The 19369-nt window shown below is 40.7% G+C and overlaps 1 protein-coding gene across 2 annotated transcripts in view; it reads right to left on the reverse strand.

Moving 5' to 3' along the window:
- The window catches only part of CDH2 (cadherin 2), a 193801-nt gene that overhangs the window by 169072 nt on the left and 5360 nt on the right, over positions 1 to 19369 (reverse strand). For both annotated transcript variants that reach the window (XM_034762813.1, XM_034762814.1), the window contains exon 2: positions 8740 to 8851. In XM_034762813.1, coding sequence (XP_034618704.1) covers positions 8740 to 8851 — 112 coding nt within the window. The remainder of the gene's footprint in view (positions 1 to 8739; positions 8852 to 19369) is intronic.

Consider the following 19369-nt stretch of genomic DNA (forward strand, 5'->3'; position numbering starts at 1 on the left):
TGTTAAGGTCTGATGGAACACAAAGAAACATAGTACATGCTACTGGCACGAGAGAGTAATTGTTTACAGAAGGAAAGAGAAGCCTTAATAGAAGGGTTATTGGCTCTAATTTTAAGCACAGTATGAGGTGTTCTCTCTTCTAAAGTTACTGATGAGCAGTTTCGTTCACAGCATAAAAGACAATGCATATTCACTTGCACCAAAAACAGTCAAGTAATCCCATTATCAAGGAGAGAGAAGATTACTGTAATCTCCGACCCCTCGTGGGGAGCAGGAGGGCACCAGGTCCTTCTAGATGATGGATGACACTGTACACTAGATGTCATAGGCTCCAAATACTAGACATAGGGTCTAGCACCTAGTGAAACTGTCTCCAACTGCCTCGCTCCTTTCAAAGTACCCAGATACCCTGCATCCCTGCCCTATTATTGAATATAACTGAGTGCCACAGACACTCTCTCTTCTTGGCAGCCTATATCCCTCCAATCAGGAGGAAGAAGAGCAGCAGGAGATTCACTATTAACAGTTCATGACATAGCTCCTCTGCTGACCTATGACTGTTCAGGAGATACATCACACTGCATTACTGTTTGGTGATAGAGGTAGGGGGAAAAATAAGTATAGGGCTGTTTAATTGCACTCCACTTGAATTCCTCCTTTACCTGATTGGTATACCCACCCCCTTTGATATTTTTCATGGAGTGCCTAACAGTGGGGTTCCTTAAAATAGCAAGAGGATCCTCTTCAGGCACCTTGGGAGAATGTGGCTTTTCTTTCTCTGCCCGAGAGTCAGGCCAGGAAGAATGAAAGCTTGGGGTCTCACAGGACATGTGACTATGTCACCTGGTACTGGAATCCATCTTAAACCTAGTGCTTTTCCATTTAGAAGGAGGGGTGGGGACCAAGAGAGGGGTGGGGACCCAGAGATTCCCGCCTTGTGCCAAAGCTATATAAGGAGCAAAGAACAAAGGAGGTTCCAGTCATGTGAAATCCCCTAGTTACCCCCTGAGCTGGAGCTAACAAGAACTGTACCAGGGTAAAGGATTGGGCCCAGACTAGGAAGGAGTCCAGTCTGTGAAAGAAGCTTATTGGAGATTTTATCTATTATCAGTTTCTTAATGTATTAGGCTTAGACTTGCGTGTTTTTGTTTTATTTTGCTTGGTAACTTACTTTGTTCTGTCTGTTATTACTTAGACCCACTTAAATCCTACTTTTTATACTTAATAAAATCACTTTTGTTTATTGTTAGTATTAAGGAATTAGTACTTGGGGGAACAAACAGCTATGCATATCTCTCTATCCATGTTATAGAGGGTGGACAATTTATAAGTTTACCCTGTATAAGCTTTATACGAAGTAAAATGGATTTATGTGGGGTTTGGATCCCATTGGGAGCTGGTTGAGGTGTCTGGGTGCTAGAGACAGGAGCACTTCTGAAGCTGTTTTCAGTTAAGTCTACAGCTTTGGGTCATGTGGTTCAGACCCTGGTCTGTGTTGGAGCAGACTGGCGTGTCTGGCTCAACAAGGCAGGGTTCTGGAGGCCCAAACTGGCAGAGAAAACGGGCTCAAGGGTAGTCTCAGCACATCAGGTGACAGTCCCAAGGGGGTCTCTGTGACCGAACCCATCACAGTAGGGTTCCTTAAAATAGGAAGAGGATCCTCTTCAGGCACCCTGGGAGAATGTGACTTCTCTTTCTCTGCCTGAGATGGGAAGGCTGAGGAAGCAGTAGTAGAAAAATACACCAGCTGATGTTCCTTCAGCGTCCAGGGGAATGAAGAAATGGCATTAAGGAGTTCACTCCAAGCCCAGCCTGCAAAGGAATGCATGACTGGCTGTAGAAATTCCAGAGGACCCCCAATTGGTTCATTTCTCAAGTTGCTAGAAGTTATGGGAGCATAGCATATGGCCAGCAACCAACTGTCTTTATATTCATGCTACCTTCCATCTCCTACGTTTCCATTTCCAGACTCCATAACATGGACCTCATACAGAGTCTGAGATAATGAGAGACATCAACAACAGAGAAGGAATTAGAAAACCAGCCAACAGGGCCCAAGTAACAGGATTCTCCCAAAAAGTAAAGTCTCATTCATGCCGCTGATTTACCATTCTCCAACCAGTTATTTTTTTTTAAATCAACATTGATATTTTCAGTAGTTCATTACAACTACAAAAAAAAAATCATAGACATGCCAAAACAAAAAAGCCTTGTTAGTAATAGTTAAGACTGAAGTGTTTGTACAAACAATATTTTCCATTACACACATTTAAAAAACAAAATACTAAGCTCCACAGAAATCATTAGCTATGGTTAACTATACAATTAGAACCCTACTTTAAAAGACCATTAATTAGCACATACCTATATATAAACAAAGCTTTTCTGTGTAACACTGGACAAAAAGTATAATTGGGTTCAAAAAATATTTAGTTAAGTTACTGGAGAGTAGGTCCATCAATGGCTATTAGCCAAGAGGGTCAGGGATGCAACCCCTGCTCTGGGTGTCCCTAAACTTCTGAATGCCAGAAGCTGGGACTGGATGACAGGAGATGGATCACTGGATACATTGTCCTGTTCTATTCATTCCCTCTGAAACATCTGGCACCTGCTACTGTTGGAAAAAGGGATACCGATCTAGATGGACCATTGCTCTGACTCAGTACGGCTATTCTTACGATCTTAAAACAACCTTAACTCTGCCTTGTAATGATGTCCTGAAGAAAAAAGAAGAAACGGAGATAACCTTACCAATCCGTAATCATTGTTTCATCTCAGTGACCAACACTAGGATACCTTCTTCTTACCCATTCTGTAACTGTGCCAGCTCTGAACATTATTATAAGTACACAATCCACATTAAAAAATCCTGATTAGAAAAAGAACCCTCTTAGCCCAAAACTTAGAGCACACATGCAATAACAGGACCGACAAAATATAAAATATCTTCATAAGCACTACCACAGACTAACAGATCAAGCATCTGTAAACGTAGGGTCTGATTTTGCAAACATGAACCCAAGTAATTTTACTCAGATGAATGACTTCAGTGGGAAGTTACCCAACTTTACTCACCCGTGTAACTGTTTGCAGGATAGACTCCAAAAGATTTAGCTAAATAAGCTAGAAATTTATTTGGAATAAACAAGATCTTAATTCTTTTTCTCATGCTAAACTAAAAACAAGTTAATGACAAATCAGCACAAGCAAGGACATTAATATTTAAAATCAAACTCCCTCCTTAACTTACCTTCTTTTGCCCCAAGTATTCCAAGGCATATGTTATGTCACCTAAATCACTGATTATACTTCCTTGTAGCATGCAGGCACAAAGGATCAAGACAAGGACAGAGTTGGCAGTAAATTAAAGGTAGAGTTTTATCTCTCTCTGGTTTTTGCTTTCATTTGTGCATATCAGAAGTGGGCAAACTACGGCTCACGGGCCACATCCGGCCCGCGGGACCATCCTGCCCGGCCCCCAAGCTGTTGCCCCGGATGGCTACCCTGGCCCAACCCCTACTGTTCCCCCTCCCCCGCAACCTCAGATCGCTCGCTCCGCTGCCGGCGCAATGCTCTGGGCAGCAGGGCTGTGAGCTCCTGGGGCAGCACAGCTGCAGAGCCCGGCCTGACCCGGTGCTCTGAGCTGTGCGGTGGCGGCAGTGGCATGGTCTGGCTCCAGCCGGGCAGCGCGGCTGTAGCACTGCCAGCCACCGGTGCTCCAGGCAGCGCGGTAAGGGGGCAGAGATCAGAGGGTGTGGATAGAGAGCAGGGGAGTTCGGGGTGGTGATCAGGGGGTGGGGGTGTGGATAGGGGTCGGGGCAGTCAGGGGGGACAACAGGAGGTTGAATGGGGGCAAGGGTCCTGGGGGGGGCAGTCAGGAAGGAGGGGGGGTTGTATGGGCCGGGAGGGGGCAGTCAGGGGCAGGGGTTCGGGAGCAGTCAGGGGACAGGGAGAAGGGGTCCCGGGGGGAGCCATCAGGAATGGGAGGAGAGGTTGGATGGGGAGGCAGGGGTCCGGGGGCGGTCAGGGGACAGGGAGCAGGGGTGTGTGGATGGGGCAGGAGTCCTGGGGGGGCCGTCAGGGAACAGGGGGTGGGGGAGGTTGGATGGGGCAGGAGTCCCCGGGGGGGGAGAGGGGGACGGCAGTTAGGAGGTGGGGGCCGGGCCAAGACTCCCTCCCCTAACCGGCCCTCCATATCATTTATGAAACCCGATGCGGCCCTCGGGCCAAAAAGTTTGCCCGCCCCTGGTGTATATCAAACTTTTCAAACTATTTTAACCTTTAACTTCCAAATTGGAATTGCTTCTGAATTGTTTCTAGGTTTTACTCTACTACCCCAGTTTTGCCCTCCAGTAAAGAAGTCCTATTAGCCAATAGATCACAGACTCAGAAGAATCAATTTTTGAGTCTAGTCCCTGAAAGCCAGAGAATTGTCTTGAGAGAAGCTCTAGGGTGAATCTCTATCAAGAAAGCACACAGCTTTGTCTGCAGCTAAATCATCATAGGGATTAGGAGAGGAGTGAGGGGCTCTTAATACCATTTTGTTGTCATAGAGATTTCTAATTTTCTGCAAACCTAGTAAGTCTGATTCTGAGCTCATTTACACTTATGTAAAGCCAGAGTAACTCCATTGAAATGATTGGAATAATAATAGTGTAGAACATTTGAGAGGGAGCACAAAATCAGCCCCCATATCGTCTATTTACATTTAGGAGCCATTATGAATTAGGGCATAGTAGCATGCCTGTACTGCATCTTGATCATAGGAACAAAGTAATTTTAAGATAAAATGACAGCTAAAATTCTTTAATCCTGCTGTGAACTTTAACTTGCAAATGAAAGAATGTTTACCCTCCCCCCCTCCCCGGGACTGCATGAACTCAGACTGCTGACACAAGTGAAATGGAAATAAACAAGAGATGCTTGAGCCTGTGGGCTGAGCTTATCAGAGCTTGCACCCCTAAACATATGAACAGTTCCCATTGCTGCTGGCTCTAGGAGCTGTTGTAGAAACAGGAAAGGAAGACACGCAACATTCAAGGAACTAACTCGCTACTCCTCTATCTTTAGAAGGAGGCAAGTGTAGTGTGAGGACAAACACAAGAGCCACGCTTTAAGCAGCGATTAGAAAACTCCCTGACCAAGAAGTTCCTATCTTTATTAAGCTCCCCACTACAACACAGCCTCTTGGATTGTTTCTACTGCTCTTGGTGATCTGCATGCTTTTTGCAAAATGTCCCATTGGGAGGCATCTATTACATTCTGCCTATTTTGCTGGACATGGTTGCCATCTGTGGCTTGGTGTCTTGCCACAGAAAGCATATGCAGTGAAAGCATGGAGTGGGTGCAGAACTATGCAGCCATCTCTGCCTGTACTGCTCCTCTCTTCTCTTCTCCTCTCTCCAGCCTATTCCCCGTGCTCCCCACACATCTCAGACTAGTCTGAGATTTGTGATAGCCCTACAGGTTAGGAAACTCTGTATTAGAGGCACATCTGCTGGAAAATGTAAATATTTTTAAAGATGAAACAAAAATTCAATATTGCAAATATCTCCCCACCACCTCTTTAGAACAGACTACAGGTGAAGGAACCTAGAAATAGAAAAAAAAATATATATATATACACACAGAAAATACAAGACCCAGTGTGGTTCATTAGCTGTGGAACATCACCCAACATCCTATACAGTAAATGTCCATATAAAATATTTTAAAACAGATTCCCTGTATCCGTTGTATATTACTGAGTGTGCAACTGAAAGATCTCTCAGGCCTGGCTCTCTGTTCAACATTCACATAAGTCTGACTTTTATTTAAATTTTGGGAGGGAGGGAGGGAGAACATAATATTCTAAAAATAGAAACTTTAAAGATGTTGGCTGTTTACCAATTAAGACAAAAGGGAATTAATGAAAAAAAAGTGTTAAATGCTTGGACATTTTCTGAGTCAACATTTTTTATGAAAGAAAACAAAGTGTGTGGTCATTGTCTATTTTACTTCTGGCAAAGAGGATAATAAAGTCTCTTTGCCTGTGATATCAAAGTGCATAGCCAAAAAAATCTTTAGCGCTCTCATTTCTGAAACCCTAGGAAACCCATCATTACAGAGTGAATCTGAAGTAACTCCACTGACTTCAAAGGAGTTAAGAGATATGAGACTATTTACTCGTGAGATCAGAATCAGATCCATAATTTTTCCTTTAGAAAGCAAATGTCATGCAACTATACTTAACTTCAATTGTCATCTGCATCTAGCTTAATAATCAGAAAATGGGCTTTTCACAACAAGCATATTTCAAAATGAAAGTATAATTACATTTAAGTCAAAGCCACGCAGTGATGGACTGTATGTTTATGTGTAACAGCAAATTATATGCTTTTAAGCATGTCAAAATTTTCAAAAGAATTAACCATTATAATAATTCTACTGAGGAAGTTGTGGTAGGAAGACAAACTCCCCCAGGCCATTTTTCAACTAGTTCATGCTATCTCACATAATATGATATATATTGTATGCATTGTACATTTTTTCAATTCCTACTTCCCTAAAATGTCATACATTTTAATATCTTTCAAGGGAAGATTGGCTATAATACTTCACACACTTAGTTAAAAAGTAAAAATCAGTAGCATACTGAGTGGCTCATGGAGCTGGTAATGAATGAGGGAAGTCTTTCATTGTATGGCACTGTCTCAAACCCCGCTTAGATTAGTAGTGACAAAGTCATTACCATCAGATGGTTGATATGAAATGAGTTCAATATGTAGGTACAATTCTTAATAGACAGGTATCCAAACTATTTAAAAAAAAAATCTAAGGAAAAAGCTTTGTCAGAAGTTTCCGAGGAGGGCAAAGGCTGAATGGCCAAGGAGATAGACCAGGGCAACGTAGGGGAGATTTCACTGTCTATGTGGTGTCTGTTTTATGATTAACTAGAAGCAGTCTGTCTCCAGTGCTTCCAAACTGCAACCTTTCATAACCTTCTTAAATTGTAGATTCTTCAGGGCAGGGACAATGCCATCTGTTGTGTTTGTACAGCACCTAGCACAGTGAGAACTGTGGGTGCTACTGTAAAATAAGCATTAAGTAATAAATAAAAATATAAACAATTCACATGCGGGGGGGATAAAAAAATCCCCATCTTTATTCATACCAAACTACCTCAATTTGGCAAAATATTTACTTCAATTTATTACATTAATTTCTAAGCTACCCTTTTCACAAAATAAAGTCTGCAATGGAAAGTGTTTAGTTGCTTGAAATAAAGCAGAAGAATACTTGAATAACTCAGTTTCTAATACATTAAAGTTAATCAATTATTTCTGCATTCAAATTTCCATTATAGTTTTAAAAAACACAAAACAGGTCCGTAAAATATAATTATGGGGAGATACTGCAACATAGAGTTTGCTAAATCAAGACTAATGCTTTTGTTTCAAGGATCCGTTTGTGTGTTAGCTTCCTTTAAGAAAGATCTTTTCATTTAAATGTCTTGATCTGTATAGCCATATTCATATGAGAGAGAAACAATGAATGGAATTAAATTAGTCCTTATTTAAGATGTATTTGAAACTGCCTGAAACTAATCCTGTTGATCAGCTCCACAATTTCTAAATTAGCTACAAAGCAATTTCTTTGATATTCACAAATTATAAAACAGCAAAATTAATGCATATTTCTTACATTTTAGACCATCTGCTGACCATTGCTATTCCACTTAATTGTAACTATTGAGGTGCAATTTTATACACTAATAAATACTTAGGAAATATGCCACCTCACATTCTAGAAAGAGAAACAACATCTGTATCTCCCCAAAAATAGACATACAGAACTGCATATTAAATCTCCAGTCCAGAAGATACCTGGGCCCATGGAGAGTCCCACTAAGTTCAGTTAAATTCCGCATAGGCACCAGAGTCTGCACTTGCAGAGCTCCTTGTGAGTTTAGGACTTTTTTAGCTTCATTCTAGGCTTTGTGCCATTTAGACATAGAACTGTATTGGGGTGATGAAGAGTCACGCTGCCCAACGGGTATCACTGGAGATATTCTGCCTCTCTGGCAGAATTCCTCCCAGAGACCCCAGTGCACAGGGGGAACAGGCACACTGCTACACCTCTTGAAGGGGTACAGCATACTCCCCTACATCCATGTGACTGGTAAACTCCACTGGCCAACACATGGAACAGTGGAGCCATGACTCCGTCCTCTCTGTGCCTCTTCCCACCCACTTTGGAGCAAGGTGGGCCTCCAAAGGAATAGTAAGAGAACAGCCTCAGTGCTTCACTGAGCACAAGGACTGCAGTTATGCATGACCCCTTTGTGGGTCATGTAAAGTGGAAGGCTCTTATTCCCCAATCCCCCATTGATCATTCATGTAAGGGCCCTTTCTAGTAACACAGTGGGGACATATGCTAATAGTGCAATTACTGGGAGGTAATATATAAGAAATACAGTTCAGTATGAAGTCTTTGCTGAGGATTACATTATAAGAGAGTCAAGGGAATATTTGCCAGAACTCACATATCTCCAAATAATTGTCAGTAGGAGGTTCACAAGTTACTGTTAAGGTCAACAAACTTTCCCTCAAGTCCCATTACAATAAGTTGAGAAAAAAATCAAGTAATATAGCTGAAATAAAAAAGGTCTTATTTAAGAAGTTTAAAAGAAGCCCTTGAGTCCAATTTATGTTCAAGATTATAGATAATAAGAAAACAGAATGTCTCTTCTAACAATACCATTGAGAAGAGGCTGTCCTTCGTTTAAACCCCTCGATATGACTGCATTGTAAACATCTTCGGGAAATCCAGTCTTGCATAATATGCCTTCACAAGTTGCTTTTATTGGTGCCTGAAATGCAAGACAAAATTTATGTAATACTTGCAATCCCATTCAGCTGAGAAACATTCCACTTGGCGTAAACCCCGTTTTGTTACCGTCTTTGTTTCTAACTAACTGCAATTAGAACTCTGAGGGCAAAGGGTTAATCTTTTTGATAACTGGAATGGAGGGAACAAATCCCACTTGTCTTGTAAGATCTAAATAATACACAATCTTGATTCCTCTAACAACTGAACATTTCAACTAAAACAGTCATTGAGACTGAAGTGGAGTCACAGAGGGGACCAAAAACATTCCTTCTGCTGGAAATAAACATTGCACAAAACTGATCACCAACTTTTTCAGACACGGATATGTTATTTTTGAGAGGAGAGATTTAAGCATCAGTTTAAAATGTTTGGTTGTGAGTACTTTTCTGTGTCTGCATTCACTCAATGGGTACATAGCTGGGAGAAAAAAAAATCACAAGTGCAACATTCTAATCAGTTGAACCTATATTTAAACAGAGATCACAGAAAGGCCACAAACTTCTACTACAATCATCTTCTATGAGAAAGAGAAAAGGAGATATTACTAAATCAGCATAACACGGCAATATATTAGCCACTGAAACTGAGTTTACTATCTCACGTCTAAAAATAAAGCCTTTTCCAAATCACACATCATTTTCACAGTTTGAAGAAAATAACTTCCACAAAAGGCATTTTAAATGGGTATTTTCACCGTTCTCCTTTATTTCCAAGCAGGTTTTAAAGTTATAGAGTTAACCTATCAACTATGCATAGTCATCAGTAACCACATACAATTCTCTGAGGCAAAGGTTTTCTATTTGGTTCATTTTTTATATTAGTGGCACACATAGCAAAATTCTAGTTTACATGTGGCCAAATAATACTGTATGGTTACAAACATTCGTGTTGTTTAAGCCACAGTGGCCATCTTTTGTATGATCCTAGTACTTACTTTGTTTAAAATAATGTATCAAACAAAAGAAGAAGTGTTTGTGATCATAATAGAACAAACACATTGGATTCCCCTTAGATCAGTGGTTCCCAAACTTTAACAACCTGTGAACCCCTTTCACTAAAATGTCAAGTCTTGCGAACCCCCTCCTAAAAATGAATATTTCCAGGGATTTTCTCCTTTACCTGGGTATAAATTATGAAAATAGTGATCTTGGAAATATAAAATTTGTTTTTATTACACAGTATTTATTATTAATTTATCATTACAGTATTTTTATTACATTATGAAAATGGCAACACTTCCAAGATCTCACTTTTGTAGCTTGTATCACTTTGAATAAGCCTGTTATAAGACAAGGTTCCTATGTTTCATCAAGGAGTATCAGATGTGAAACAGCATGAAGATATTTAAGAAGCCAACTCAAAAAGTTCCTCTTACACAAGCATTCAGGTCTTGAGCAGTCCAGGCAAAACAAGCAGTCCACTTGTTCTTCATAATAATTTTAAAACCAATACTAGCTGCCTATTAATTTTAAAAACAGCAAAAAATATCCACCTCCCTTTCCATTTCTTATAAGGAGTCTTGAAGTTTAAATCTCCTCAGTGTGATAGATATGCTTGCTTTGAGTCCAGGGGCTCCTGGCCCCTTACTGCCTGGGGTCCCTAGGGACAGCTCTGTCCGCCATTAGGGAATTTTTTACCGAGAACCCCCTGTAACATTTTGTGAACCCCCAGGGGTTCATAAACCCCAGTTTGGGAACCACTGCCTTAGATGGTCTTATGGGACTCAAACATATTCATTTTATGGCTCTCAGGTCTTTTCACTCATTAGTGGGGATAAATGTACCAAAGTCTTTTTTCCATGGCACATATTAGTAGTCAGCATTCCAACTCCCATTACAAGAATTTTATCACTTGGAGAAATTCTTGAAGTGTTCAGCTGAGCCCACATCCAGCTGATCATTTCAAGAGTTGTACCAAAACAGCAAATCTGTCAGCATACTGCAATTTTATTTTTAATTAACCTACCATCCATTTGTGAGGTAGTATATTTTATCAGAGTAAGCACCTGTAAGAGGGTTCCTAGTTGTCAAGTGTGTCTGTGTCCAATTAACTTTAAACTGTGGACTGGATTTAATTGTGACTTAAAGTTCACCACAGATCTCCCAGCTATGTACAATTACTTACATGCTTGTACACTTTATAGACAAAAATGCTTAAAACAAAATGTAAATGACAAATGCATATATATAGATATAAAATGTAAGACTCCAAACAAAGTTATAACTCTAAATTTTGAGGGACCTGTAGTGAAAGCTCAGCTAAGTATCAGATTTATAAATGACAAAGATGTTTAGATGTTTTTTTCAATATTGAAAAACTACTCAATCAAAAATAATTATGACTGAATCTTCCTTTTTTCCCAGCTTTATAACGCAAATATAATGGTTTCATATAGCTTCCATAATTTAAAAAAGGAATTGTTTAAACTACTGTGCAAGGTGATCTCAAAGTAAACGTGATAGGGAAAAAATGGGAAAAAATAGTCTTTTATGTATGGTATCCTTGAACCAAATAAATCTAGGGTAGGCAATTGAGTAGGTAGCAGGATTTTAAAAAGTCTGCATGGATGTTCCTGGGAATCCTTCAGCCATTCCAACAAGCTATATGTACTAAACAACTCTTATAAACTGAAACAATGCCCAATGAAACAAAGACTTCGGGACATGAATAAAGAGGCCTCTTTATTCCTTCATTTGCAAGCCCTCAATTTTATCCAGAAACAAAAGACAGTACGCTGTTCCCAAAAACAGTCCATTGTAAACATTCTTTGGGAATAAAACCCCAAAGGGAGGCAGAATTCTAATGCTTAACAAAACCTGTGTTATGCATTTTCAATTAAATAAAGTCATAGCTTGAGCCATGGCAAGATCTGGGTCATATCAAGTTCAGCTCAGAAGTATTAAAAATCATTGCTGGGTTTAAAAGATAATATCTCCCAGAAAAACAATCTGAACTAGAAGTATGAAATTTTATGATCAATATTGAAATTTGTTTTCCTCCCCTTACTGTCTGGGCCAAATCAAGAAGGAAAGGGAGATTATAAGGCATATTGTTGTAATTTACAGAGTTTTTTCTGTGACTAGCACAGTCCAGAAGACCACCTCGAGCAGAATATAATATTAACTGTATATTCATCCACAAGAGGAGATTACTGAAAAATTTACCTTTTAATACAGTTAGCAATTGCACGCAATGTTACCAATACAAAGCCTTCTGACTTTAAGGGGAGTTTTAAAGCCTGAAACAGGGGCAACACTTTGAAAATTTACATCTAAGGCTATATCTTCACTGCAGCATTAACCCAACCTCTTATCTGAGCTTTAGCCCAGCTCCCTCTACCATCCTCCCCTTTCCCCCTGCCCTCCCCCCCCCAAAAAAAAACCATTTTACCGGGGTTTGGAAGTGCTTTAAGCCCTGGCTAGCTTATCTAGATGGGGGCATAGGTCAGAGCCCAGGTTACACTTTAACTCAGACTAGAACCCAACCACTTGGCATGGAGGATGCAGGCTAAGTCACTCAAATGCTGACAGTCTGACTCCACTTTTTCTATTCCTGCCCCCAAAGATAGACAAGTTCTCCCACAATTGAACAAAGCATAGAACATCTCAGCACAAAGAACAGGATATGCCTCCAAACACACATAGGTGAGGGAAGAAACAGTGAGGACACAGTAATGCAGGTAGGGCTTTACACCCAAGCTAAGCTAACCTCGGTTATAGTTAGTTACCCTAACTATATAGGTAGTTTCTAATCAAGTCTATTTTCTGGTTTCCAGGCATTATGGAAAGTTGCAATGTAAGACTGGGTAGTTCAGCTCTTTCTTCTTGATAATTGCACATTAATTTGCAATTGTGGTCAGACATAATGTTACATTTGGGTCCCAATCCTGCAAACACTTATGTATGTGCTTAACTTCAAACAAGCATGCAGTCCCATTAAAGTCAATGAGTGAAATCCTGGCCCCACTGAAGTAAATGAGAGTTTTGCCATTACCTTTAATGCCGACCAAGATTTCATCCTATGGGACTACTCATAAATTTAAACCTAAATTTATGTGTAATTCTTTGCAAGATCGTGGCATTGTTTTCCACTGTTGGCTTGAATGGGTGGAAGAAATGTTCCTTTCATTCAAGTTTTTATTTTTGTAAGCTCAACACTTCCAAATTCAGCTTCAGAGCAACCTCTTCATGGTCATTCAGTTGGCTGTATTTAAAATGCTCCTGATTTGGTTTCATTAAAAGTTCTTCACATCTAATCTGGTGTTGTACCCCATTAAGCCAGGGGATTTCAAATGAGAAATTGTTGATTCTTAAACCAACAGTTATGTTTTCTTTAAAATACTTACTTTACCCCAAATGACAAAAATCTGCTTTTCCACCCATTCCTATTGTAAAATGAATTGCAAAGCAAAAAGAAAGTTGTTGTCATTGACTACTGCTTTTCAGTTCATAAAGAACTCCAAACACCATTTTCTTGCTTTTGCCCCCCACATACCAGGTCCTTACTTCACTCTCTTTGCTAGAGCACAAGTGCACTGTTGAAGTACCTGATGTAACATGAGGCTGTTAAAGTTGCAGCTCTCCTTTCGCACAACTGGGAGAGCAGGGGATATAAACTTCTAAAATATTTGATCCACCAAAGAGGCCAAGGGTTTCCATTAAGCATAGAGAACAAAGATCCCAATATTTCAATTTTGAAAAGAAACTAAAAGAAACTTTGGAAAAGTTTGAGGCCATCTTTATATATCTTAAAAGAATGTAAAAGGACAAAATTACTATTTTGAATTGTGCTCCACAGTTTATTTTAAAAGGAAAACACACACACTTCCTAAATCTGATTTGCCATTATGTATAATGCCACTCCTTACAAAATTTTTTGCTGTTAACGTATCTAAAATCTACTTTCAGGGCCGTCCTCAGGCATATGCGGCATACCTGGCTGCGTAGGGCACCCGAAAATTTGAGGCGCCACCCTCACTGGCTGCAGGGCGGACTCCAATCTGGCCCCTCCCCCCCTCCCTGACCTGAACCCCTGGCCCCTCCCCTCTGCCCACTCACTCCTCAGTCAGCCAGCTGAGGGCTCCAGCTTGGGCGGGGCCAGGAGCCAAAGTCTGCATGTGAGTGAGCAGGGGGAGCCAGGCCAGGTGGCGGAGGGCAGGGCAAGGCTGGGAACAGACCGGGGGGATACCCAGAGGCTGGGAAGGGGGAGGAGGGAGCCAAGCTCAGGGGGGTAGAGCCAGGCACAGGACTGCAGGGAGCGGGGGGATGGAGGAGGAACTGGGCTGGGGATGGGAAGGGAAAAGAGCAAAAGAGTGGGGGGGGTGTCTTTGTCTGGCTCAGTGAGCGAGCAGGGAACGCGCTAGGGCCCCCTCGGGAGCAGGCTGGTGGCCCTGGGGGAAAGCAGCTGTTCCGAGCAGCCCCACAATGTACCTGCACCTCTCCCCTCTTCTGCCCACGTGCCCTGCCCAGCAGGCAACTCCCTGCAATTTCTCTCCTAGTCTCCTTTTCACTCCGCCTCCCTCTTCTCTGAAGTTTAAGCCCAGATGCCGAGGATCCTCTTTGGACCGTCACCTTTTCCTCTCCTTCCTTCCCCAGCAGGGATCAGCAGCAGACGGGTGCTGGGAGGAGGGAGAGGCACACACACAACCAGGCTGGGGCGGAAGGAAAGTTAAAGGAAAATAAAAGAAGGTGTCCTTTGCTTTTCCTGCCCATTCACAATATTCGGGTGTCAACAAGAGGAAACTGACACTAAAAGAAAAGGAGCAGGGGGATGTACCTGGAGCAGAAAAGCAGCAATCAGGGCTGCAGAATGCAAGGGAGGGAGTGACCACTAGCTGGGAAGGAGGATGGACTCGCACTTGACAAGGCTGGAATAGCTGAAAACTTTTTATTTAAAGAAGGGGACTTTTTTTTTTTTCCTTGTGGATCCAAATATCTCAAGGGCTGCCTCTCAAGCTGGTAGCATTTTGAACACGGGAGAGTTTTAAACAGTGCAGAGTTGAGTGGGATTTTAAAGGTCCCTTCAAGAATGCAGCACCTTCTTCCCACCCATGGGAAAAACCTTTAAAAACTGCCTTAAGTAATCCAAAACAAGAGCCACTGTTCAAATGAGACTTGGCTGGTTATGGCTCCAGCCCCACTGTTGAAGCATTGTGGAAACTGCATGCCGTGAGTTATACCCAGTACAATCCCACTGAGCCCGGTGTGGCAACCAGGTGTGTAAATCAAGGCAGAAAAAAAAGACTGGTGCCTGAATATAATTCCTTTTCTTTTTAAACTGCACATCCCAAACACTTCTTTACTTTTCAGAATTAGAGGGAAATCCTCTATTTTAGGGAGAATGAAAGGCCTTTTGGGAGTTGGCCCAGAGTGGTGGCAGGCAAGGACCTGGATGAGGGACTCAGCCATTGGTATCAGCTATTTCTTTTTTGTCATTCAAATGGATTTTGGGTCATGGCTGACATCCCAGCCATCATGTAAAACACTTCCCTGTGGCTTTTTGAGGTGCACACAGAAGTATCTTACTGCCAAGTCCCTATTCTAGGAGAGGAAAGATGGGGAGGGGAGGGAGAAGGCTGCAAGGTGATCTCCCACCTCCGTGCAGCCAGTGGCCTATGCTTGCCACTGCCATGCTGGAGCCTCCACATTTAATTGACAAAATTTGCAGAATTTAAAAATATTGTGCACAGAATTTAACTTTTTGGTGCTGAATTCCCTCAGGAATATGGGGTGCTGGGCAGTTGGGGGGGGGCTTGAGAGGGGCACTAGGCAGTTTGGGGGGCTGTGGGTGGGAGATCGCTGGGCATAGGGATCAGAGATGGAGATCTCTGCATGAGGGGCCACTGGGGGCTGCTGGGCATAAGGGGGTGGGGGTACTGGGCAGGGGGGCAGTGTGGCAGGGCATGTTGGCAGCGTGGGGTTGGGGGCACAGGTGGGAGGGAAGTGCAGGGGTTAGGAGGGAAGGCGGCACAATTAAACTGTTTTTAATAAAGTGCATGTGGCAAGTTTTCCAATACTGTAAGCTTGTTTGTGTTGCAAAGAGCAAGTTGAGCATAGGGGCACCAATTTAATAATACTACATAGGGCCCCATAAATCCTAAGGACGGCCCTTTCTATTTTATTGACCTTCAGGGCACTTGCAAGGCCTACTTCTTTTACCTAGCTGCCAGGGATTGGTGGGATATCATAAGATCTGAACTATGTTAAGCTGCTGGTTGATGATTATATATTATTGGGAAAAAGTGGAGTCCCTGGAGGAGTTTGTACAAATGTATTTTTTAAATATGTCAAGTCACGCCTAGAGGAAAGGATAAACATTGCTTTTATGAGTGTGTTTATAAATCAAATCCATAAATATTGACTGAAACAAAACAATAATTTAAGCAAAATGTTCAAAAGACTTGGCAGTGATGGACCTGCCATTTTGGAAGCTGCAAACCCTGTTCTCATAAATCATTTATGAAAATTGAAAGCCTACATTTTCTCTCCTCACTCAGGCCAAACCAAACTCCCATGGACTTAAGTAAAAATTGCAGGATCAGACCCAATTGTTAATCATAAAGATTAGGGTGTTGTCTTGTGAACTGGTAAAAGAATTGCAAAGAGAAGTTGAGTAATCCTGACACCCAGACCAAAACTGATCCCTCTCAAATCAGTAACAAACTAAAAACTCTTTCTGTAGCTGGTTTTGATACAATATAAGCTTTCCTTGAATTGATCCATATTTAAGGACGCTGCCCCTTCCTCCTACAGTCCCTCAAGATCAACCCTCTAAGGAGGCCAATATTTAATCAGTCAATTAACGAGGGCTACGCTGAGGCAGAGGGGGATAGTTGAAATTTAGTTTATTATAATAATAATAATAATAATTTTAAAGCAAAAAAGGTATCCCTTTCACACACACCTCCTTTCATCTGTGACTTATCTTCTTGCATCCTACACTTACACACACATGAGTAATCTCACCCTGAGTTCAATGGGACTACGTGCGTATAAGTAAGAATACTATCTTTTCCTCCTAAAATTAAGTTAAAGACATCTTTGCAGGACAGGGGCACACAGGTTGGGGAAAGGACCATGATTTTTATACATTTGTTGAGAACAATGACACCTCCTCTATCCTAATCAGGTGCCCTGTGCACTCATGAAACTGTAAGAATAAGTTTTTAAATGGATATAATATTGGGTTTCTTTAGTAAAGGGTTTCTTTTTTAAAAAGGAAGTGTAACTAAAAACACGTTACTATAAGGCATGTCAGAGAAGTTATTTAACACCCCTGCCCTCCACTCCCTCACCTCCCAAAAAAAGGAAATGAATCTAAGGCTGAACACTGGGCTGATTAACTAGCCTTACAGGGACAAATTGATATGCAGTACACTTTGGGAGTTGTCCAATATGACAGTACTACTTTTAGGCTCCAGTCCTGCAAACTTTTATGCACATACTTATCTTTACATCTGTGCATAATCCCACTGGGACTACTCACATACACAAAGCTAAGCACGTGTAAAAGTCTTTATTGAATTGGGGACTTCAATATTCAATCAATATATATTTTAATTTTTAACATAAGAAGGGAGGAGGGCAAAGACATACCAGTAGGAAGATATACATTCCATGATATATTTCTCAAAATTATAAATAAAAGAACAAAGCATGAAAATATAGCATTATTCAGCAAAATGTATAAAAAAGCCTTTGATGCTGTACTTTTGTAAAGTTAACTGATTGGTTTAAAATCACCTCCCAGTTTTGCTATTGACCTTTCAGTTATTCAAAATACTGTTGTATGTAGACATTCTACTGCACTCCTCATTCTCTATATAAACTCGAAAAAAATCATGTGGTACTTAAAAGACACACATGGGGGAATAATTCATTTTCACAAATGAGGTGGGCATACAAACAATCACAAGATGAGGAAAGAAGCAGAGTATGAGTCACTTATGTATGATCTCTAGTGAGTAAAAATAACTTTACTCCCAACTTCCTCAAGCTATTCTTACATTTATACAGTACGTTTTTACAGCTTGCATACTTATTTAAATAATTTTTAAATAATTGAAGAACTCTATAAGTTTCACTTGCTCTGGAAAAATCACCTGCATTAAGATGGGACCTGATGTGGCTCCCAATGGAGTTACTGGGAGTTTGCCATTGACTTGAGTAGTAGCCAGATGAAACCAATGAAGAGAAGAAGCTAAACTTTTGGATATACGTATCCTGTGCCAAATTAATTGCAGTTTTAAAATAAGGCCACTTCACTAAGTTCCCAAACGTATTTTATATTATTTATTCTGACATCTTAAGCTGAATTTATTTATTGGCTTGTATTTCAAAATCGCACCAGAGCAAGTTATGTGTATTTGAGGGGGAGAAGCAATGGGGGCTGAAGGAAAAGAGGAGGGAGGCTTTATAAACAAACAGATTAAAAATGTATGGTTTATTTATATAAACTTACTTTAACTTCCTGAACATATATAATATAAACATAATACAATGCTAATGTAACTCTATCATCTTAACAGCAAAACAAATGAACTGGGTTCATAAAGTACAAAGTAATTTATGTGTGTCAAAACCCAGTTATTTTATCTCAAAGAAGTAAGTTTCAGACTTAAAGATGATCTGATATATTCTAAAATAAATGAAAAAAGCTGCAAAAGATCCCAAATCATTTCACAAAACACATCTTTTAATGGTATCTGCCATTTTAATAATAGGAGTAAGACCATGTAAAAAGAAAAGAGTTCCTTCTTTTACTTTTCTGCATTTTCCTAGGAAGTGTGGATGACATCACTAACACCTAGACCTTACAATGACTGTAGCTCCTTTGGTGGTTATAGGTTTTAGTGATCCAGGAGAAAATAAAATCTTGAAATCAGATCTTACCAGGTTAAAAGTTTCCCACATACCCTTTAAAAGTGGATGTACTTGGAATAGTAATAATAATGTTTTGCACCTACAGAGACCCTTCCACTGAAAATCATGAAAGTCTACACATGGCAAGTATTCTACTAATGATTCAGGTCTCCGTGAGTTTTTAAATAATATTTAAAAAAATGCTTTCTGTTCACTTTCAAAGAAGCATGGTGAAGATGAAGTCTAGTCAGTTAAAAAAAAAAAAAAAGAGTTAAAAGTAGTTACTGGTATTCCTCCTGCCCCTGAATCCTCAACCCTATGTCTGTGGTTATACAATCACATTTTGACCATGTTCTTTCAATATATTTTTAGTGAAGTAATATTTGTGAAATATACCAACCATAGAATTGGAGATTGAAGCCCTTCACAAAAAAAAAAAAAAGAGACAAAAAAAACCCCACCACCAAAAAACCACAACACACACAACAGCAATAGCCGCTACCTCAACCACCCTACCAATGTGCCTTAAACCTGACCTAAAGAGCCCACTGCTAGAGGTAAGAGGGTAGTTCAATCCACACAGGAATTCAATCATTTGGTTCTCGCTGACGCTGCTAGCAGGGATGTCACTTGGGGTG

Source organism: Trachemys scripta, chromosome 2 (genome assembly GCF_013100865.1).
Source record: "Trachemys scripta elegans isolate TJP31775 chromosome 2, CAS_Tse_1.0, whole genome shotgun sequence".
NCBI classification, from domain to species: Eukaryota; Metazoa; Chordata; order Testudines; family Emydidae; genus Trachemys; species Trachemys scripta.